Genomic DNA, 22,505 nt, shown 5'->3' on the forward strand with positions numbered 1-22,505 from the left:
AAGTCCTTTGCCCATTTTTAAATTGGGTTGTCTTCTGTTATTGATTTATAGAAGTTCCTTATATATTTTAGATATTAACCACTTATCAAATATATGATTTGCAAATATTTTCCCTAATTCCAGAGGTTGCCTTTTCACTATATTGTTTCTTTTGACACAAAGTTTTAAAGTTTAGTGAAGTCCTATTTATCTTTTTTTTTTTTTTTTATTTTGTTGCTTGTGTTTTTGGTATCATATCCAAGAAATCATTGCCCAATCCAATGTTCTTAAGTTTTCCCCCTGTATTTTCTTCTAAGAGTTTAATAGTTTTAGGTCTTACATTTATGTCTTTAATCAAATTTGAGTTAATTTTGTATATGGTATACAGTAACTTTATTCTTTTGTATGTGGAATCCAGTTTTCCTAACACCCTTTGTTGAAGACAGTACTTTCCCAATTGTGTAGTCTTGACATATGTGTTGAGAATCACTTGGTCATAAACGCAAGGGTTTATTTCTGAGCTCTCTATTCTGTTCCATTGGCCTATATTTCTGTCTTTATTTCAGAACCTATCTTAATTGCTGTTGCTTTGTAGCATGTTTTGAAATCTGGGAATATGAGGCTTACAACTTTTTTCTTTTTCAAGATTGTTTTGGTTATTTAAGGTCCCTTGAGATTCCATATGAATTTTAGGATTTTTTTTTTCTATTTCTGCAAGAATTGTCTTTGGTATTTTGATAGCAATTGCACTGAATCTGCAGATATTTTTGGATAGTGTGGACTTTTTAGCAATATTGTTTTTCAATCCAATTTCAATTGGATTGAAATTGGATAGTAAATAGGTTTTTTAAATTTTCTTTTTGAATTGGTCATTATTGGTGTACAGGAATGCAATTGATTTTTGTATCATCAACTTTGCTGAATTTGTTTATTAGCTCTAATAGGTGTGTGTGTGTGTGTGTGTGTGTGTGTGTGTATAATCTTTAGTTTTCTACGAATAATAGCATGTCATGTGCAAACAGAGATCATTTTAATTTTCTTCTTTTCCATTTCTTTTTTTTTTTTTTTTTTGCCTTTCATTTCTTTTTCTTATCTGATTGCTCTGACTAGAAGTGCCAATACTATTTTGAATAGAAGTATGGTGAGAGTGGGCATCCCTGACTTATTTCTGATCATATAGCAAAATATTTCAGTGTTTCCCCTATTGAATACAATGTTAGCTGTGGGCTTTTAATATATGGCTCTTTTTATGTCGAGGTAGTTTCCTTCTGTTCCTGGTTTGTTATTTTAATCATGAAGGGTGTTGAGTTTTGTCATCTTAAAAACTTATGCTAATACATGAGAATGAATGAATACACCTATATTAATAACATCCCACTCAAGACATTAGAGTAGTAATTAACCTAAAGAAACTAAAAGAATGAAAGGAGATATTAATGAAATAGATATAGGAACATTGTGAAACAAAGCACTAAATTCATCTGATTTTTTTTGAAAATGACAATAAAATGTGAAAAGTCATTATCTAACTGAATAAAAAATACAAATACATAAAAGTGAGATTTCAGGGGCGCCTGGGTGGCTCAGTCGGTTAAGCGTCCGACTTCAGCTCAGGTCATGATCTCATGGTCCGTGAGTTCGAGCCCCACGTCAGGCTCTGTGCTGACCGCTCAGAGCCTGGAGCCTGTTTCAGATTCTGTGTCTCCCTCTCTCTCTGCCCCTCCCCTGTTCATGCTCTGTCTCTCTGTCTCAAAAATAAATAAATGTTAAAAAAATTTTTTTTTTTTTTAAAATGAGATTTCAGAATAAACACAGCAAGGAATTTAGAATTAGGACAAATCTGCCTCAATTCTATGAAGATAAATTTGGAAATGTGGACGAAATGCTTAATTTTCTAAGAAAATTAAAATTTCCAAAACTGGTCCTCCAAAATACAGAAAATATAAACAGACCAGTTACCATAGAAGGAATAAAATTATTAAAGGGCTACCATCCCCCAACACCTAATAGGTCCAATAGGAGAATTTCACTACGTTTTCAAGGAAAAGGAATGTGCAGTGCTATTGAAACCTCTCTATAACAAGAAAAAGAGAAAAAGCTTTGATATTAATTTTATGAAGTGAGTATGGTTTTGATACATATCAGTAGTGCCTAGTGGTTAAGCATACAAGTTCCAGCCACACTCTCAGTCAGTCACTAAACCTTTGTGTCAGAGATTTAACTGTCCACCAAAATTCAACTTTCCTTTCCATAGAATATAGTTGTAACTAGACTAGGATTCCTGCTTAAGAATTTTATCAGCCCTGTTTCAGCTAGACTGTTTTCCAACCATGGGATGTGACTAGAAGTGATGTTTGCCATTTCAAGGCCAACACTTTAAGCAGTTGTACTCTCCTTGTGCAAGGCAGAATAATGTCCCGTCACGATCCTAATCCCTGGAACCTACGAAGTTACACGGTAAGGGGAAATTAAATTGCTAATCATTTGACCTTAAATTAAGATTATCTTGGATAAGTTGGATAACTGGCAGGCCCAATGTAATCACAGGGTCCTTAACAGGAGAAGAAGGGGGCAGAAAATCAGTGTCAGAGAGATGTATTGTGAGAAAGACTCAACTGGCCATTGCTGGTGCTAAAGATAGAAGGGATTCAGGAGTCAAGGAATGTAGATAACCTCTAGAAGTTGAAAAAAAGCAAAGAAAGAGATTCTCCCCAGGGCGCCTAGGTGGCTCAGTTGGTTGAGCATCTGACTTCAGCTCAGATCAGCCTCTCATGGCTGGTGGGTTTGAGCCCCGCATTGGGCTCTGTGCTGACGGCTCAGAACCTGGAGCCTGCTTCCCTCTCTCCTCCCCTGCTCGCATTCTGTCTCTCTCTCTGTCAAAAATAAACAAACACTAAAAAAGTTGAAAAAAAGAAACAGACTCTTCCTTAAAGCCTCCAAAAGGAATATAGCCCTGCCAACACCTTGATTTCAGCCCAGTGAGATTCATTTCTGACCTGTGCCCCCAGATTTGTAAGAGATTAAATTTGTATTGATTTAAGCCACGAAGTTTGTGGTAATTTATTTATTTAGTTGGCTAGTTAGTTTAATATGAAATTTATTGTCAAATTGGTTTCCATACAACACCCAGTGCTCATCCCAACAGGTGCCCTCCTCAATGCCCATCACCCACCCTCCCCTGCCTCCCACCCCCCATCAACCCTCAGATTGTTCTCAGTTTTTAAGAGTCTCCTATGGTTTGGCTCCCTCCCTCTCTCTTTTTTTCTCCCCCTCACCCATGGTCTTCTGTTAAGTTTCTCAGGATCCACATAAGAGTGAAAACCTACAGAGAAAGACAGATGCCATATGTGATAATTTATTAAAGCAGCCGTAGGAAATTAAAATTCTCCTCCACTCTCCTTTTCCTCTTTTGCTAGTAGGATGCATTTGGCAGTGAAACCCTGGGTGATGGTTGAGCCAAGATGGAAGGATCCTGGGCCCTTGAATCACCAAGTAAAGCAGTCACCTAACAACACACACTTTGAACTCTTATGTGAGAAATAATCCTCTTCTGTATTTTAAAGATGACAATTATTACAACTGTTTACCCTATCCCAATGAGTACAACTCTGCACCTCAGTTTTCTTGTAAAAAAAGAGAGAGAACAGCAATAGTAGCTATCTCAAATAGTTATTGTGAAAAGTAAATGTTACTGTATCTACAGTGTTTAGAATAATTCCTGACACACAATAAATGTGATATAAATGTTGTCATTAAGATTGCACAACACATGCACACATACACAAAATTTATAGTATCTCTTGAATATCGATGCAGCATTCTAAAAGATTGGCTAACTGGTAGATAGAATCCAGTAATACACTGAAAGAATAATAGCTATGGCCCAGGAGTGGTTTATTTTAAAAATGTAAAAAAGTTAAATATTAGTAAATTTGTTAACGTCATTCACAATTAGCAATGAGTAGAAACTAGTTCCTTTCTGGCTCATAAATTAGTGATAATTTTTATGTCTTTTTTGGGAGAACGTCATTATTTTTTCATAATCACTATGGAATTCATTCAGTGCTCCAACAACAATGAAACACTATAGATTGTGAAAACTAGCTCAGATGTTAAAGTTCTGGTTTTGTTTTTGTTTTTCCTCTATCAAGAGTTCGGAGAATGTGTCAAATTGAAGCTGCCTAATTCTGTTATGGATGCTTTTTTCTAGCATCAGGGCCCTGAGCATATGTATTAATGCAGTTAGTGTAAGACTAGAAATATGGTATATAAATAAACATACTTCTTTTACAGATCATGCTAAAATTAACCACAAATAGAAATACTGTCTCCATTAATATTTATTTAGTAGCATTATACACAGGTGCTTTGAACATGTGCCACCAAATAGAGGAGTTATTGATGCTTTGATACCAAAATATTTTAAAAAAATAATTTGATGTTGTAATGGAGTGAAGATCATGTTTGTGAAAGAAATAGCGCAGTCCAGAATTTCTACCTTTGGAATGTTAAAGGATAAAATGCTCTCTGGGGAGAGAGAGTGCATCCTTGTTGTATACTTCTTGCTGACATTGGTTTTGTTGATATGCTTTCCTGAGTTTTAGGCCTGGGAGGAGACTTCGGTCTGCTGAAATATTCTGCAATGGGCATTTTCATCTTATTTCTTCTTATAAAAAATGGAGGCCTGTGTTCAGCCTCTGAAATAGAAAAAGTCTAAATAAGGCCAAAATTGAGACATAAATATAGCTTCTGCCATGTTTTAGTAGCAAATGACATAAAAAAAAAAACTATATGAAATTTAGGCGAATCAAATATACCCAACATTCATAAAAGAACCCAGTCTCATCTTTCTTACTACCTGCTCATTTTTAATGAGTAATATTTTCTGTAACATGCAGGATATGTTATATCCTCTTAAAATCAAACATTATTTTGGTAGGAATTAATTAGAATTAGTGATCTGTAGAGGTGATAGGTAAGAATGGGAACAGCGAGAGGAAGGAAAAGGATCTATGGTTTTGAAAGACAAAAAAGAAAATAGATAAGCAGATTAAAACAAGTCAATTGTATTCATAAGAGCTTCCCAAGACCTATATGGTCAAACCCAAGCCAGAATAAGGATTTGGGGAGATGCTGACTATCACCCCTGGAGACAAGTATGATTGGGGCTTCTATACAAAAGTTTTCCAAATATCTAGATAGGGTAAAATATATTTGGGGCCAACAGGTAAGACGTAAAGCTGAGTAATAGAAACCATCACTGTCATGACTTTGTGGTCTTAGGGTGAGGAGTTTGGTAGGAATCAGATACAATAGACCATCCTTGGCATGTCAGTATAAGGGAGTATTTTCTAACTTCTAAGTTTTATTTCTTATTGCCTATTAACACATTGGCCCTCTTTGGTGTTAACCCTAACAAAAGCTGCTGGGGTTTAGAGTGACCTCAAAGAACTCTGATTACCATATCATTCTTGGTATAAGGGAAACTTGTAGATATAACAGGACAGACTTTTGTTCGAGGCTTATAGACATACTCCTCCTGGTCTTTGTTCTATAGTCATCGTTGCTACACTTGTTTTAAGTTAGGAGCTGCCAAACCCACAGGGATGTTTCAGTTGGGCTATTCTGAACCGAAGTAGGACATTCTACAACTCTTGATTCTTGTTGGTCCAAACTGTAGGGTGTGGCTGGGACAGAGAACTACTCCTCTCTATTGTTTTTTAGCTGTCTCATAAAACATCTGCTTGTGGCTGATTGCCATTTTACTGTTTTCTATGGTTGACTTGGTTTCTAGTTAAAATCACTTAGCTTCACAGTTAACCTATGAAGAAGCAAAACCCTGACATCATTGTCCTTTTGTTAGGTCAGTGCAGGGCCTCTCCTGGATTGGCCAGACCAAACCTATGTATCCTGCTGTCTTGTTTCTTAGAGTGTCTGTCCCTGATGAGGCACTTTGCCTTTCAAAACAAAGTTAAGTTTATGTCAAATTTATCTCAATGAGAAATTCAGCACACACTGTCCCTTAAGAGTAATTGGAAATCATTATGGTATTGCACTGCTTTTAAAACCATAGGTCCCTGTCCTTGTCTGTGTCCCTAAATAGATAGATACTTATTGGTTTCTCTATACCAACTGAGTATCACAAACTGTACTTAACCTTTTGGTACTTCCTTATTTCCTTCAGATCCTTGACTTGACACTCTAAATCAAATGGAGAAATAGAAAATGAAATTCACAGATACAAACAAGTATTTTCTATAGACTGCACTATGATCAGTAAGCTAAGTATATATGTATCTTAAATATTTTATCCCAATTCTTTGTTTTTCAATGGAGACAGTATTAAAGGTACTTTCCAATGAGAAATTCTTCTGACTTTGAGTCATATCTAAACAGTACATCATATATTATTCACTAAGTTAGAAAGACTGATCCTATTTCCCAGTTTCCAACTCTATGGAAACTTTAAAGTGGAGACAACTTGCAATACAGAACTTTCCCCTGTCTCAAACGTTTTTAAAGTGACTTGGGTTTTGAATATTTATTTTTTCTCAGTTTAAGTTTTACCCAACTTTTAATTTTAAAGTAACAAGACTTTCTCTCCCGACTTAAATAACATCTTACCACATTCTTTCACCATGGTATTACACATAAATATGTATTTTCTTCTGTCATTGAAATTATAAGGTTTAAGAAAAATTTCTACTAAAATAATTTACAGTTGCTGTAGTAGTTATTTTTCCCTCTAGTAGCCTCCAGGAGTGTGCCAGAGAAATTAATTGAAGCAATTTATTTTAATCTAGCATTGTTCTACACACACACACAAAAAGTGATACTTGTGTGATATGCATTCAACAAAATATACAATAATAATACAATTTCTGTTTTCTTTATTGCTTCCATTTTTAGGGCAAATAAAAAAACTACATTTTCTTAGATGTCTGGGTGGCTAAAATAGGATTTAGAATAATTCTCATATTACATTTATGAAAATGAAAGAAAACAAATACACATGGTGGTCCCCTGCTGAATAAAGAGGAGACTTAAAACATCAGAATGTTTAGTGTTTTGAAAGGTAACAAAAAGAAAACTGAAAGTCTTTCTGTACCATATCTACTTAGCCATTATATCTAATTACCTGGTTGGTTGCTGTCTTTCCCTTGATTTGGTCAGTACTTTAGATTTTGCAGGTGAATTTGGGGGCGATTTAACTTTGGGTGGCTTCCTACTCTCTGTTGCTAGTTCTGCTGAGATGTTTCTTCGTTGAGTCAACAAATTTATCTCAGCCATTTCAGCATGAATCAAAGCTGAGATCCACTCTTTTTCTGATTTAAAGAACAGGGGTGGGCATAAAGGTTATAATTATCATGTTGACTAGAAACGCAGGATTGGTTCTTTTATCCAGCACTCTAGTGTGAAAGGCTGATATGGTAATCCGTTTTCCAAGTAGGCATTTATTCATGAGTCAAGGTTTCTGCAGAAAAATTGGTTCACATCAACCTGATTTCTATTGACCTGTGATATTATAGAGTGCCCCGAGCTGTTAGCTCACTGAGGCACTTGTCCCTGAATGGCAGTGGAATTCTTTTTAAATATTGAGTACAAAACCCAGCCTTTCAGGCTGCTGCCAAATAAAAGAAAGCATATCTACACAAAATAATAAGTACAATATAATTTCATTAATGACAGACTAATAGTTAAGTAGTAAATAGTTATAAGATGTCCATAAAGATATTTACCAAAGTAGTCACTGAAAAGTAGTCTGTGATGATTTTATTGATTATTATTCTTCCTTTCTCATATTTTTTTTTCTGGTTCATTTGGGTTTTTCCCCTCAACAATAAGTACTTAATTACTTGTGTATATTTTTAAGTTACATTCTTAAAAAGAAAAAATAATAATCAAAGACTCCTTGCCCCCAAATACTTCTTAATTGCTTGCCAAGTAGTCTTGAATTCCTGGGTAAAGTACTATTGCCAAAATTCTCCCCATTTAAGGATATTAGTCTATCTCTAACACATCCATATTTCCTAACTTTTATTGGTGCAGATTCTCAAAAAGTAGCCCCCAGACCAGCATTATCAGCACCTAGGAACTTGTTAGAAATGCAAATTCTCAGGCTCTGCCCACCTCAGAAGTTTTGCCTCAATCTGATGACGAGCTAGGTTTGAGGGAAGCCACTCTATGCTATTTATGGCTAGCCCACATGGGACTGGTATATGTTTTCATGGAACAGGCCACACAGGCCCAAAAGGAGGCTGAGAGATGACTGAGTTGATGATTTGGGTGGGGAACTGGCAGAGCTGTTAGAATCTAGAACTTGGAAGGCTGTGCAATAGCCACCCATACCAGAGAAAGGAAACAGGCTCTGTGTTCACGGTTCACGGTAGGCCAAAAAATATACTCAGGGAGACACCTGGGTGTATGGACTTAGGAGAAGAAGCACAAGCCAGCCCTGGACACACGTGTTTCACACCACCCAAAGCAGTTTAATGTGGGGCATACCAAATTTGGGGTCACTGAGTGACCAGTTGCATACAGTCAGTATAGAGGACTGTTATAGAGTTATAGAGGACTACAGAGACTCTGATACCGAAGTACTAGGGAAATAATATTGCAACATTATCTTTGCAAATCCCAGGTAGAACACTTCACATATTGGCGCATTCACACTTTCTGACAATAAACTGAGCCCAGTGTTTGCAAATGCTTATTTTAATCTCACCTTTTGTGCTGGCATGAACCAGCCACTGTAGAACTTCCGCCAGGGAATCAGTACGTAAAACGTTACAGAGCTTTGCCAGAATCTGACAGAGAATATTAGAATTACAGAGTGAGCAAATAAATGGTGTAAGTGTTACAAGATTTCCTTTACTGTCTCCACAATCTTATCGCCCAAATGTCACTCTGTACCCACTGCTCAATTAAGTCCATTGGGATTTTAGCCTGGGAACCAGATTTCAAAGAGAAAACAAACAAAAAATCAATACAAGTAATAGTTTGGGTTAGGTAATACAGTGTTCCTTTTGTTTTGTCTGCTCAGTATCCACATCTTCTGGAGGGGCAATTCACTTTCCTTCTTTTTGGGGAATGGATCCTTTCCCACTGCACCATGGGGTTCTAATTGGGATTTTCCAGTCACACAACTCTATCCCTGCTGTACCATAGTGGGTGAATCTAGCTGGAGTCATTTTTCCTCAGTTCCCTGAACACAGTGGTTGGTCCAATGGGCTAGGAATATAATTCACTTTTGGCAGTCAGTATCCTTCCTTGACGTGTGTGTGTGTGTGTGTGTGTGTGTGTGTGTGTGTTTAAATTTGGAGCTAGGGTCTGAAATGTGGAAAATAGAGGAGATAAATATATGAAATAATCCTAATAAAAATGGACTATAATAAGCATTAAAGTACAAAACTTTAAGCACAAGTAATGATGTTTCCAGTTTGATTCTAAATTGTGTCTGTTCTTAGAATTTAGACATATCTGAAATTCAGTCCTATGTATCCAGCTGCCTACCAAATGTATCCACCTAGATATACTATAGATACTTTGAACCCAAATTATCTAAAACTAAACCCATCTTCTTCTTTCTAAAACCTGCTCCACACTTGGTTCCTCCTGGTTCCCTTACCTCGATGGACAGCTCTGGCATACACTGAATATATGTCCAAGCCAGACCCTGAGATTCATCCTGGATGACTCCCTTGCATCTACAGTATGCTGCCAGACAACAAGTTCAGTAAATTCTTTCTTCTAAATATTTCTCAAATCTCTCCATTTCTTTTTATCTCCACACCCTTGGCCCAGTCTAAACTATCATCGATTCTTGCTTGAGCTTCTGCAACATCCTTTTCCCTAGCGTGCCTGAAATCTTTCCTTTTTTTAAAATTTATTATTGAAGTATAGTTGACATACAATACAACATGGTGTACAACATAGTGATTTGACAGTTCTATACATTACTCGATGCTCACCAAATTAATGTAGGCACTATGCAACATTATTATAATATTGTTGGCTACAATCCCTATGCTGTACTTTTTATCTCCATGACTTATTTATTTTATAACTGGAAGTCTGTGTTTCTTAATCGTCGTCACCTATTTTGCCCATCCCCTTACCCACTTACCCCCTGGCAACTACTAGTTCTCTGTATTTCAGAGTCTGTTTGGGGGCACCTGGGTGGCTCAGTCAGTTGAGCGTCCGACTTCAGCTCAGGTCATGATCTCACGGTTCCTGAATTTGAGCCCCGAGTTGGGCTCTGTGCTGACAGCTCAGAGCCTGGAGCCTGATTCAGATTCTGTGTTTCCCCCTCTCTCTGCCCCTCCCCCACTCACACTCCGTCTGTCTCTCTCTCTTAAAAGTAAATAAACATTAAAACATTTTTAACCAAAAAAGAGTCTGTTTTGTTTGTTCATTTGTTTTGTTTTTCATATTCCATATGTAAGTGAAATCATATGGTATTTTCTTTCTTTGTCTGATTTATTCACTTAGCATAATACCGTCTGGGTCCATCCATGTTGTCACAAATGGCACAATCTCACACTTTTTTATGATGAAACAACAGTCCATTGTATATATGTATATGTATGTACGTATAAGATATGGTGTGTATGTATGTATATATGTATCTTCTTCATCCATTTATCTATCAATGGACACTGGAGTGGCTTCCATATCTTTGCTATGGTGAATAATGCTGCAATGAACATAGGGGTGCGTACATCTTTTTGAATTACTGTTTTCATTTTCTTTGGGTAGTGGAATTACTGGATCATATGGTATTTCCAATTTTTAATTTTTTGAGGAAACTCCATACTGTTCTTCACAGTAGCTGCACCAATTTGCATTCCCACTAACAGTGTACAGGCATTCTCTTTTCTCCACATCCTCACCAACACTTGTTATTATTGCCTTTTTGATACCAGCCATTCTGACAGGTGTGAGGTGATATCTCATTGTGGTTTTGATTTGCGTTTCACTGATGATGAGTGATACTGAGCACATTTCCATGTGTCTATTGGCCATCTTTGGAAAAATGTCAATTCAGATCCTCTGACATTTTTTTAAATGTTTATTTATTTTTGAGAAAGAGAGAGAGAGAGAGAGAGAGAGAGAGTAGGGGAGGGGCAGAGAGAGAGGGAGACAGAATCTGAAGCAGGCTCCAGGCTCTGAGCTGTCAGCACAGAGCCCGATGGGGGGGCTCGAACTCATGAATGTGAGATCATGACCTGAGCTGAAGTCGGATGCTTAAGCAACTGAGCCACCCAGGCACCTCCCTCTGCACATTTTTTTAATAATATATTGTTACCAAATATGTGCCTGACACATTTACATAATACTTTTTCTCCAACATTTTTAAGCCATGTGCTCTTTGTTTTTTTGTTCATTTGTTTTTAATGTTTATTTATTTTTGAGAGAGAGGGAAAGAGAAAGTGGGGGAATGACAGAGACAGACACACACACACACAAACAGAGAGAGAGAGAGAGAGAGAGAGAATATCACAAGCAGGCTTCACATGGAGCCTGACATGGGGCTCGATCTCACAACTGTGAGATCTTGACCTGAGCCAAAATCAAGAGTTGGATGATTAACACGTGCCCCTCCTCTGTCAGTTTTGTAATTGCATTGTTTGGCTTTTTGATGTTGAGTTGTATATGTTCTCTATATATTTTGGATATTAACCCTTTATTGGATATACATTTGCAAATATATTTTCCCATTCATTAGGTTGCCTTTTTGTTTTGTGGATGGTTTCCATTGCTGTGCAAAAGCTTTTTATTTTGGTGTAGCCCCAATAGCTTATTTTTGCTTTTGTCTTTGGCTTTTGTCCTCCTTCCGTGAGGAGACATATCCATAAATATATTGCTAAAGCCAATGTCCAAGAGATTACGGCCTATGCTTCCTTTTAGGAGTTTTATTATTCCAGGTCTCACATTTTGGTTTTTAATCCATTTTGAGTATATGTTTGTCTGTGGTGTAAGAAAGTGGCCCCGTTTCTCTGTTTTTCATGTTGTTATCCAGTTTTCCCAATACAATTTGTTGAAGAGACTGTCTTGTTCCCATTGTATATTCTTGCCTCCTTGGTCATAGCTTAACTGGCCATATAAGAATGGGTTTATTTCTGGCTCTCTATCCTGTACCATTGATCTATGTATCTATTTCTGTGCCAGTACCATACTGGTTTGATTACTGTAGCTATGTGATATGTCTTGAAATCTGGGATTGTGTTATACCTCCAGATTAGTTATTTCCCAAGATTGCTTTGACTATGCAGGGTCTTTTGTGGTTCCATAAAATTTTAGTATTATTTGTTCTAGTTCTGTGAAGAATGTTTTTGGTATTTTGATAAGGATTGCAATGAATCTGTAGATTGCTTTAGGTACTATCGACATTTTTAGCAATATTAATTCTTCCAATCCATGAGCATAGAATATCTTTCTATTGTTTTTGTCAATTTCTTTCATCAGTGTCTTATAGTTTCAGAGTATAGCTCTTTCACCTCCTTGGTTAAATTTATCCCTAGGTATTTTATTATTTTTGGTGCAATTATAAATGGGATTGATTTCTTAATTTCTTTTTCTGTACCTTGTTATTAGAGTCACGGGTGATTTTTGTATGTCAATTTTGTATGCTGTGACTCTACTGAATTCAATGATTAGTTCTAATAGTTTTTTGGTGGAGTGTTTAAGGGTATATAGTATCATGCCATCTGCAACTAGTGGAACTTTTACTTTTTCCTTACCAATCTGGATGTGTTTTATTTCACTTCTTGCTGATTGCTGCCACTAGGACTTCCAGCACTACGTTGAGTAAAAGCGGTGAGAGTGGCCATCCTTGTCTTATTCTTGATCTTAGAGGAAAAGTTTCAGTTTTTCACCATTGAGTATTTTGTTAGCTGTGGGTTTTTCATATGTGGCCTTAATTACATTGGGGTATGTTCCCCAATGTAGTTTTGTTGAGAGTTTTTAATCACAGATTGATGCTGTATTTTGTCAAAACCTTTTTCTGAATCTATTGAGATGATCATATGGTTTTTATCCTTACTCTTGTTAATGTAATATATTGCATTGATTTGCAAATATTGAACAACCTTTGCATCTATAGAATAAATCCCACTTGATCATAGTGAATGGTCCTTTTGATGTGTTGTTGAATTTTGTTTGCTAATATTTTGTTGAGGAATTTTACATATGTGTTCACCAAAGATATTGCCTGTAATTTTTTTTTTTTTTTTTTTTTTTTTTTTTTGTAGTGCCTTTGTCTGATTTTGGCATCAGGGTAATGCTGGCCTCATAAAATGAATTTGGAAATTTTCCTCCCTATTTTATTTTTTGGAATAGTTTAAGAAGAAAAGGTATTAACTCTTCTTTAAATGTTTGGTAGAATTAATCTGTGAAGCCATCTGGTCTTGGACTTTTCATTTGTGGGGAGATTTTTTTATTACGGATTCAATTTTGTTACTAGTAATCAGTCTGTTCAAATTTTCTGTTTTTCTTCCTGGTTCAGTTTTGAAAGATTGTGTGTTTCTAGGAATTTATCCATTTCTTCTACATTATCCAATTTGTTGGCGTATAAATTTTCACAGTATTCTCATATAATTTTTTTGTATTTCTGTGGCGTCAGTTGTTATTTCTTCTCTTTCATTTCTGATTTCACTTATTTGAATCCTTTCTCTTTTTTTCTTGATGAGTCTAGCTAAAGGTTTATCAACTGAAATGTTTCTTGAAGTATTATTAATTCAACAGATATTTGTGTTTGTTATTGATCTAGATGCTGGAGATACAGAATTGAAATTAAAGGGCAGAAAAATCCACTGCCCTATATTGAACTTTGTTATATTATTAAGATTTTTGTCCTCAATAATGCAATATACTAGAAGAGAGTATAAATTGGCTCCTAATTTCACAATAAATCAATGGCCATGGCAAAAAAAGAAAAAAAGCCCTATGGTATTCCCTAGGCCACTCTGCCTCTAATGAGTTTTTCATCAATATGGTGATTGCACATTGCTCCCAGCTTCTTCTAATTTATAGATCTCTCAGTGGTCAACTTTGAGAGAATATAGTTCTGCTTTCAGTGAGAGGAAGTAGAATATGTACTTTACGGAATCCTCCTGATTTCTTTTCATTGAGTTTTTTTTTCGATGGTACCTAATATATTGGTGGGTGAATTTGGTCTGCTAAATCCTGATTTTAGGATTTGAGGTTATAGATCTAGAGTAGCCCCTACTGAGGGCTAGAGTACCCTACTCTCTTTTCAGGTGTGACTTTCTGGGGTTTCAGTTGAGTTCCTGGTGTGTTCAGTAAGGTCTCTCCACTCTGGCAGACCAGAACGCCAGCGTCTCTAAGCAATGTCCTACTTCCCACTAGCTCTCTTCTTCCAGGTCTCAGAATATCATCCTGTGCATATGTAACTTATACTGAACTAAAGACTTGTGGAACCGTATACAGATTTCTGGAGCTCATTCTCTCCACAGATTCCTCCTCTTTAGTATCTTATTTGTAAATTCCAGCCACTTCAGAGTCCCCAAGCTCTAAACTCTTTTTTCTCTACCTAGTGAAGCTGTTACTTCTGTTATTGTTCTGTTTAGGCTTCCCCCTCTCTGTGCCATGATTAGGAGTAAGCCCAGGCTGAAATCTAGGTTGAAAGTGGAGATCATCTCAATGGTTTCCCTTCTTTCTATCAACCATCATAAATCTACACTGTCTGTTGCCTAATGCTTGAAAATAGTTTGTTCATGTATTTTTCCCAGTTATATAGTTGTTTACAGCAGGAAGCTAAGTCTTGGAATTAACCTAACATTTTGGAAGCACAGTACCTCCCTTGCAATTTTGCCTCCCCCTTCCAAATTAATTCTGCATATTGTATCTAGAGTGATTTTTCTAAAGTACAATCTGACCTTTTAATTCTTATACTTACAAAGTAATTTCAGTATAACTCAGTGTTTAAAATTTTACTCTACCTTCCCATAGTACTTCAGATGAATCTGAACATTTCAATATGGCTGATAATAGCCTTTATTTCTGGTCTCTGCATAAGTCTCCAACCTCATCTCTTGCAGCTTTCTCCCTGCACTCTGCATCAGCCATATTGTTTTTAATTCCTTGAATAAACAGTGCTCTCACCTCTTAGCCTTTAGATATGAAGGTCTCTCATCTGAGAATGATCTCTTCCATACTTCTATTCATCTTCTAATTATGTCTTAAACATTCTTTACGTTTCTTTCCCCTTGAAGACTCTCTCAGCTCCAAAATCTCCTCCTATATGTTCTTAACAACACCTGCACAATCTCTCTCATAACCTATGTGAGTGAAGGAATGAGCTATATCCCCAAACTCTAGTATTTTGTCATTGATATTAGATATTTGTAAAGTAAATGAACGTGTTTGGCAGACTTTTTGTGCCAATAGTAAAGAGACTTATTTCTATAAATTTGAGATTTTGAAAAGGAAATCTAAAAACAAGATATGAACAGACACAGAGTTCTGTCTTTCTTTTCCCGTAAAGTAATAATTGTAAAACCGTACAGTCTTTCATACACACGCTTGCACAAACATTTCTTGACTTCACGGCCATTCAGAGTTACCAGCTTGGATAGTAGGAAATTGGAAGATATTTCAGATTTTTTTTTTTTTTTGAAAGCATGGAAGGTTGGAATACCACCAAGATGAGATTTATTTTTAGGACTCATTTATACAAGCCAAAAAACTTGGGTAAGACCTATTTTCTCACTTTACTCCCTCTCTTTTCATTTATTTAACAAATAGCCACGAACTGTTAGATAAAATGCCATGCTGTGTGTGCCAGTTAATAGTTTTCAAGCAAAGTGATGAATGCTGAGGAATCAGTTGTGAACAAGATAGGATGCCTTCTTTCAAAGAGTACATTTTAGTAGATTTTGTATTAATGTCCAGTTAAGTCAAAATCTGTGAGGTAGAAGATGCATTTGAGAGGAAGGCTTTTTAAATAGATGCCCAAAAGCCCAGTTCTATAAGATCATGTTGCTGGTCTATTATTTGATGTGCATAAAGAAGGAAGACAGTCTTACTAAAACTGTACTCAGTTTATCATTTGGTTGAGTTGAGGACCTATATAGTTAGCTGATTTTCTATAGTTCCACTTTGATCTTGGTAGAACTTTTCTTTTTAATGTTTATATTCAACATTCAATAAATACTCACTTAATAATTACTAGGTGCCCAGCACTTATCTAGGCACAGAAGATAAAGCAGTAACCAAGACAGATGAGTATGAGATCCATAAGACTTAAATTTTGGTGTGAGTGGAGCAAGGAAGCAGAGACAGTACTGAAACAGATAAATAGAAACATATCACATAGGGCATGCATTATGCAAAAAATAACAAAGAGTAATAGTATAGAGAGTGACTAGGTAGTGACTTTGGATGGTCAGGGAAAGTATTTTTAAGTGATATTTAAACTGAGACTTTAATGAGTAGAAGGTGACCACTGAGAGGATCAAGGAGAGGGAAAGTCCCTAAGGGTGGAAATGAGCGAATTTTAGAGGATCTATGGTGCCAGACGGTAGTGAGTAGACAGACAGTGATTCTGAAGACTCTATATAAATAGAAAGTCTTTAGCCAGAATCATCAGGAAATCATGTATCACCGCAATGCATGTCTTCAGATACTCTATCCTCTTCTCCTCCCTTCCTTTTATTTTCCTTCCCAATTTTAATCATCAGCATAATTATACCCAATGCCACTGTTATGCTTTATTTTTAAAATAGTTCCTTATCAGGATTATTCAATAATAACCCTAATAACATGCTCTGCTATTTGTAATTGCTACTACAGACTTATTTATAACTGCTATCAAAGTCATCATTACAGTATTTTCACCTTTAATTTATTGTAGTGAGTCTTATGGCGAGGCAATGTGGAGGTTACCAAAAGGATCTAAAGAAGGAAAACAGATACCAGCTGATTGGTTTATTCTTGATTATATGTCATTCTCAGAGATAATTGTGGCTGGAAAGAACCTTCCAGTAGTCTGATATGACATATTACTATAAATATAACTAAGTTTATAACCCCAGGCAGAGTAGGTTTGAGGAAACAGTTTTCCACAGATAAGAGAGAGATGGATATTGATTGGAGGAATCTCTGCCTTAAAATATATACAGGAAATATATAGCTAATGGCAAGAAGTAGTTCCTTTCAAGCATTGGGAAGATGATAAAGAAAAACACGGGAAGAACAGGGCTGAGCTTGTTCAGCAAATGCCAAGTTCTTCATTATGCCTAAACCAAAGGTTAGGTTTCCATAACAGTGACGGGATTCCAGGGAGAAAACTGGAAATAAAAATAGAAGTAGGCCCTGGATTTCAGGCTAAGTGGTTTTAAATCAATTCAGTTGTCAAGGGGAGCCACTAAAGAGTTTTAAGGATGTTAGTAATGTGACTTTTTGTATGTTCATGCTGTTCCTAAGTTATGGATTTAAAAAATCTGCCTCTTACTTTGATTTCCTGATCCAGATAGTTTGGTATGCAAATGGTGTTCTCTTTGACGTCGGTCTTGGTACTCATCACCTCTGAAGAACAAGAGCCAGCAGTAGAGCATGCCTTTGGAGGTGACAGTGGCTTTTTTACCTTAATTTCTTCCTAAATCAAAGGCATAATATAATCAATATGCATTTGTATCCACTCACATTTTCTATGAAAGTTGAATATAAAATGAATGAGAAATATCGTAGCTAAATAAGAGGCATACATAAAAGTAAAGAGGGGTTAGTTTCAACTTTCCCTTAAAAATCTAACTATCAAATATTTTCATTTAGATACAGAACACATAGTGAGATATTATTTACTTTTGGTGAAGCCATTTTAAACTCTTGGTTTCAACCCTTGGTTAAACAACAAGATAATAATTTTTAAATGTTTGATGTGTAACCTTTATTTATCTAGCTGCTCCAGATAACAACAAACTGATACCACATGAGATTTTCCGTTAAGTTAGGAAGATTTCTCTTTCATGACAGGAAGAAGACACTCAAAAGATTTCATGCAGTGTCTGTGAAGACACTACATGTTGTGAACTGCTGTCTCCTTGCTCTGCTGAACAGCAACTGAGAGCTAGAGAATTAGAGGTCAACTAAATTACTTCCCTTGATTAACTGGAAGAGGAAATAGAAAGGCTATTTTCTTGTTCTGGGAAGTAAATGTACTCTGAAATTTAGAATTTTTTAAAAAGGTTAGAAGAGCTTTAAGTTCAAGAAGAGTTATAGAAGCCTTAGATCTGTGTGCTTATTCTAAGAAAGGCTTTTAACCTTCAGAAGTGAGTGATATTTCAGACACAAAGACGCAAGTGGCTGAATATGCCAACAACTGGGGACTGTGATGATTGGAATTGATAGAACAATATTGAACTATTGACTTTTAGTGAAAGTAAAGCTATACCATATGTAGATGCATTCTTCTGTTAAAGTTTATTATATAAAAAGACTTCTTGTTTTAGGGAATAACAATATATATTTTTTTTGGTTCAACTCTCCCACTGGACACAACTAAAAAGGCAGATTAAAATAAAAAAAAAATTAAAGCTGTCAAGGAGTGAATAAAGTAGGAATTAATAGGCCAACATAAAGGGCAAGTGAGAAGCCTGAGCTGTAGGGAGTACAGTAGCCATTTGTGGCCTGAGGTCATTGTCAGATCCTGAAGAGTGAAAACTTTTCTTGTGACAGCTTAAAAGGTCCTGAAAGCCTGAAAGACAAGACTCAAAGCTCAGGACCCAAATAAGGGCCAACACAGGACTACACCCTGAAGGTAAAGGTGACCTAGAAGTGCAATGGTCCTTGAAGAAATACAACCTGAGATCAAGCTTTGAACTTCATTTAAGTTGGTCTAGGGTGGTAAGGCGTCTGGGTTCCTACAGAAGCAAGCACCAAGTTCTCTTTGGAAAAAAGTCCTTTTGTCATAAGCTTCAGATTCCTACAAATAACTTTCATACATAATATCCAGCAGCTAAGTCATGAGGCAAAAAGAAATTATAGTGCAAATTAGAAAAAATTTTAAATTAATGCTGATAGCAAAAATTACAAAAGCAGTGAAAGCAGTCCTCAGAGAGGAATTTATAGCTAAAATATATATATCAGAAAGACCAAAGGTGTCAGATAAAGAACAATAAAATAAAGTACATGTATGGAAAGAAGGAAAAGGTAACATAAATTAACAAAATGGAAAAGAAAGATACAACATAGAGGATCTACAAAACCCCCCAAATTAATTCTTTGATATACTAATAAAATTGATAAACTTCTGTTGAAAAATGAAGACATAGATTAACAAAACTGAAAGGTAAAAGGGTACATCTTACAGATGTTGCATATATTTAAAATATAAGGTTATTATGTATACCATTATCAATAAATCTGAATGTTTCAATGCAATGAATAATTTCATAACCAAATTCACTTCAAGAAGAAATAGAAAACCTGAATAGTTCTATAATGAAATAGATTTCAAATCAAAGAATGTTATGAGGATTGAAATTAGTAATGTTATAATGATAAAAGTGTCATTTGATCAAAAGGACATAACAAACCCAGATAGTTATACTTCTAATAAGAGAGCTTCAAAATACAGGATTAAAACCTGATATAAGTACTGTGTGCTAACCAATTGTGCCACTGGGACTCCAAAAAAACTGATATGCATTAAAAGAGAAATATAGAAATCCACAACTATAGTCAGGGATTTCAACACCTCTTTCTCAATAAGTGATAGAGAAAAGCAGACAGCTAAATCAGCAAGGCTGTCGAAGACCTGAATGAGAGTATCAACCAATATAACTGATACTTATATTACAGTCTACCCAACAACAGCAGAGTGAGCATTCTTTTTATGGGTACATGGAAAATTGAGCAAGATTGACCATATTCTTGACCATATAACAAGTTTCAATAAATTTAAAAAGTTTCAAAGTATACAAAGTATACTCTCTCACCACAATGGAATTAAATTAGAAATCAATCACATAAAGATATCTGTGACATCTCCAAATATTTGGAAATTAAATAACATAATTTTAAGTAGCCAATAGGGAAGAAATTAAAAAGGAAATTAGGAAGTATTTTAAACAGATTGAAAATGAAAACTCAACATTGTAAAATTTGGGGTATACAGCCAAAGCACTGTTTATTAAAAAAAATTATATTAATACATGCTCATATTAGAAAGGAAAAATGTCTGAAATCAATGACCTAAGCTTTCATCTTATATAAAGACACAAATGAAAAATCAATAAAATAAACAAAAAATCAAAATAAGTATCATCAACAAAATGAAAAGCTTATTCTCTTTAAAAATTTTTTAAAAATGTTTTATTTTATTTTTGAGAGAGAGAAACAGCATGAGTGAGGGAGGGGAGAAAGAGGGAGACACAGAATCTGAAACAGGCTCCAGGCTCTGAGCTGTCAGCACAGAGCCCGACGCGGGGCTCGAACTCACAAACTGTGAGATCATAACCCGAGCTGAAGTCAGACGCCTAACTGACTGAGCCACCTAGGTGTCCCAAAAGTTTCTTCCTTTTTTTTCATAATTTTTTTTTTGTAGAAAACTTCTTTAAGAAAAGAACTTTCTTTTTGTAAAAAAGCTTCTTTAAGAAAATCAATAAAACTAACAAATCTAGCTAGACACATCAGGAAAAAAAGAAAACACAAATTCCCAGTGTCAGGAATGAGACACAAAACATCTCTACTGATCATAGAATCATTAAAAGGATATGTTATGAATGACCTCATATCAGTAAATTCAACAACTTAGATGAAACGGACGAATTCTATGAACAATATAAACCACCAAAACTCACTAAAGAAACAGATAACCTGAATGGTCTAAATCTGTGAAAATAAGAAACTGAATTTGTAGTTAAAAATCTTGACTCAAAGAAAACTCCAGGCCCAGATGGCTTCACTGATGAATTCTACAAAACTTCTAAGGAAGAAATAACACCAATTCTACATTAAATCTCCCAGAATTTTAAAGAGAAGTTCCCAACTTATTCTAGGAAGCCAGTATACGCTCTATCAAAACCAGAAAAGACATTACAAGTAAACTACAAAATTGTATTCCTTATGAACATAGCCACAAGAATGTTTAAACAATGTTTTATGAAATTAAACATATAAAAAGGTAACACATCATGGCCAACTGAGTTTTTTCCCCCCCCAGAAATGCCAGGGTAGTTTAACATTTGGAAGTTAACCAAAACAATTCACCATATTAACGGATTAAAAAAGAAAAATATGATCATCTCAAACAGATGCAGAGAAAGCATTTGACAAAATCCAATTCCTATTTCTGATAAAAGCTTCAGGACACTAGAAATGGAAAAGAACTTCCTCAGCCATATAAAGGGCATCTGTAAATAAAGTAAACTGACATCATATTCAATGGTGAAAATATAAGCTTTTCTCCTATGATTAGGTGCAAGACATGGTTATCTGCTTTCATCACTTCTACTCAACATTGGGCTAGAGGTTAGTCTTTGCAATAAGACACAACAGAGAGATAAACATCATGTGGATTTGAAACTATGATAGGGGCGCCTGGGTGGCGCAGTCGGTTAAGCGTCCGACTTCAGCCAGGTCACGATCTTGCGGTCTGTGAGTTCGAGCCCCGCGTCAGGCTCTGGGCTGATGGCTCGGAGCCTGGAGCCTGTTTCCGATTCTGTGTCTCCCTCTCTCTCTGCCCCTCCCCCGTTCATGCTCTGTCTCTCTCTGTCCCAAAAGTAAATGAAACTATGATAGAAAAATTTTAAATTTGGGTTTCATCAAACTTCTAAATTTTGGTTCTTCAAAAGTCACTGTTACAAAAAAAAGTAACCATCAGACTAGAAGAAACATTTACAAAATATATATGTGACAAAAGAATTTTTACCTAAAATATATAAAGAACCTTTAAAACTTCATAATAAAAAGTCCAGCAACCCAATTTACAATGTGGGCAAAGATTTGAACACACATTTCTCATAAAAATGCCATATAGGGATGGTAAGTAAGAACATGAAAAGATATCAACCTCACTAGTCATCAGGGAAATGCAAATTAAAACTACAATGAGATACCATTGGCTAATGAGATACCATTAGCCACTAGATTGGCTAAAATTATAAAATACTAACTATACTAAGTGTTGGCAGGATGTGGAGGAAAAGAAACATACACTGCTGGCAGGAATGTAAAATCGTAAAACCACTTTGGAAAAACACATTGGCAATTTCTTAAAAATTTTAACCTACACCTGCTATAAGACCCAATCATTCCACTTCTATGTATTTACCCAAGAGAAAAGAAAATATATATCCATACAAAGACGAGTACACAAATATTCATACAAGCTTCAGCAAAAATTGGAAACAAACTAAATGTCCATCAACGGGTGAACACGTATACAAATTGTGGGATACCCATACAGTTGAATATTTCTCAGCAATAAAAAGGAATGAATTACTGATGAACATAACAACATGGATGAATCTTAAAATATTGATGCTGAGTTAAAGAAACCA

At 35.7% G+C, this 22,505-nt stretch overlaps 1 protein-coding gene across 2 annotated transcripts in view; it reads right to left on the reverse strand.

The window, feature by feature from the left end:
• Nucleotides 1-4,301: 4,301 nt before the first annotated feature.
• Nucleotides 4,302-22,505, reverse strand: part of CUNH4orf17 (chromosome unknown C4orf17 homolog) — a 36,018-nt gene continuing 17,814 nt past the window's right edge. For both annotated transcript variants that reach the window (XM_019415665.2, XM_019415659.2), the window contains exons 5-9: nucleotides 17,456-17,599; nucleotides 8,705-8,786; nucleotides 7,118-7,304; nucleotides 6,137-6,180; nucleotides 4,302-4,676 (exon numbers count right to left, since the gene is read on the reverse strand). In XM_019415665.2, coding sequence (XP_019271210.2) covers nucleotides 4,474-4,676; nucleotides 6,137-6,180; nucleotides 7,118-7,304; nucleotides 8,705-8,786; nucleotides 17,456-17,599 — 660 coding nt within the window. In that variant the 3' untranslated portion in view covers nucleotides 4,302-4,473. The remainder of the gene's footprint in view (nucleotides 4,677-6,136; nucleotides 6,181-7,117; nucleotides 7,305-8,704; nucleotides 8,787-17,455; nucleotides 17,600-22,505) is intronic.

The sequence above is a fragment of the Panthera pardus genome, unplaced genomic scaffold (genome assembly GCF_024362965.1).
Source record: "Panthera pardus isolate Hobbes unplaced genomic scaffold, ASM2436296v1 HiC_scaffold_13, whole genome shotgun sequence".
Taxonomy (NCBI): Eukaryota; Metazoa; Chordata; class Mammalia; order Carnivora; family Felidae; genus Panthera; species Panthera pardus.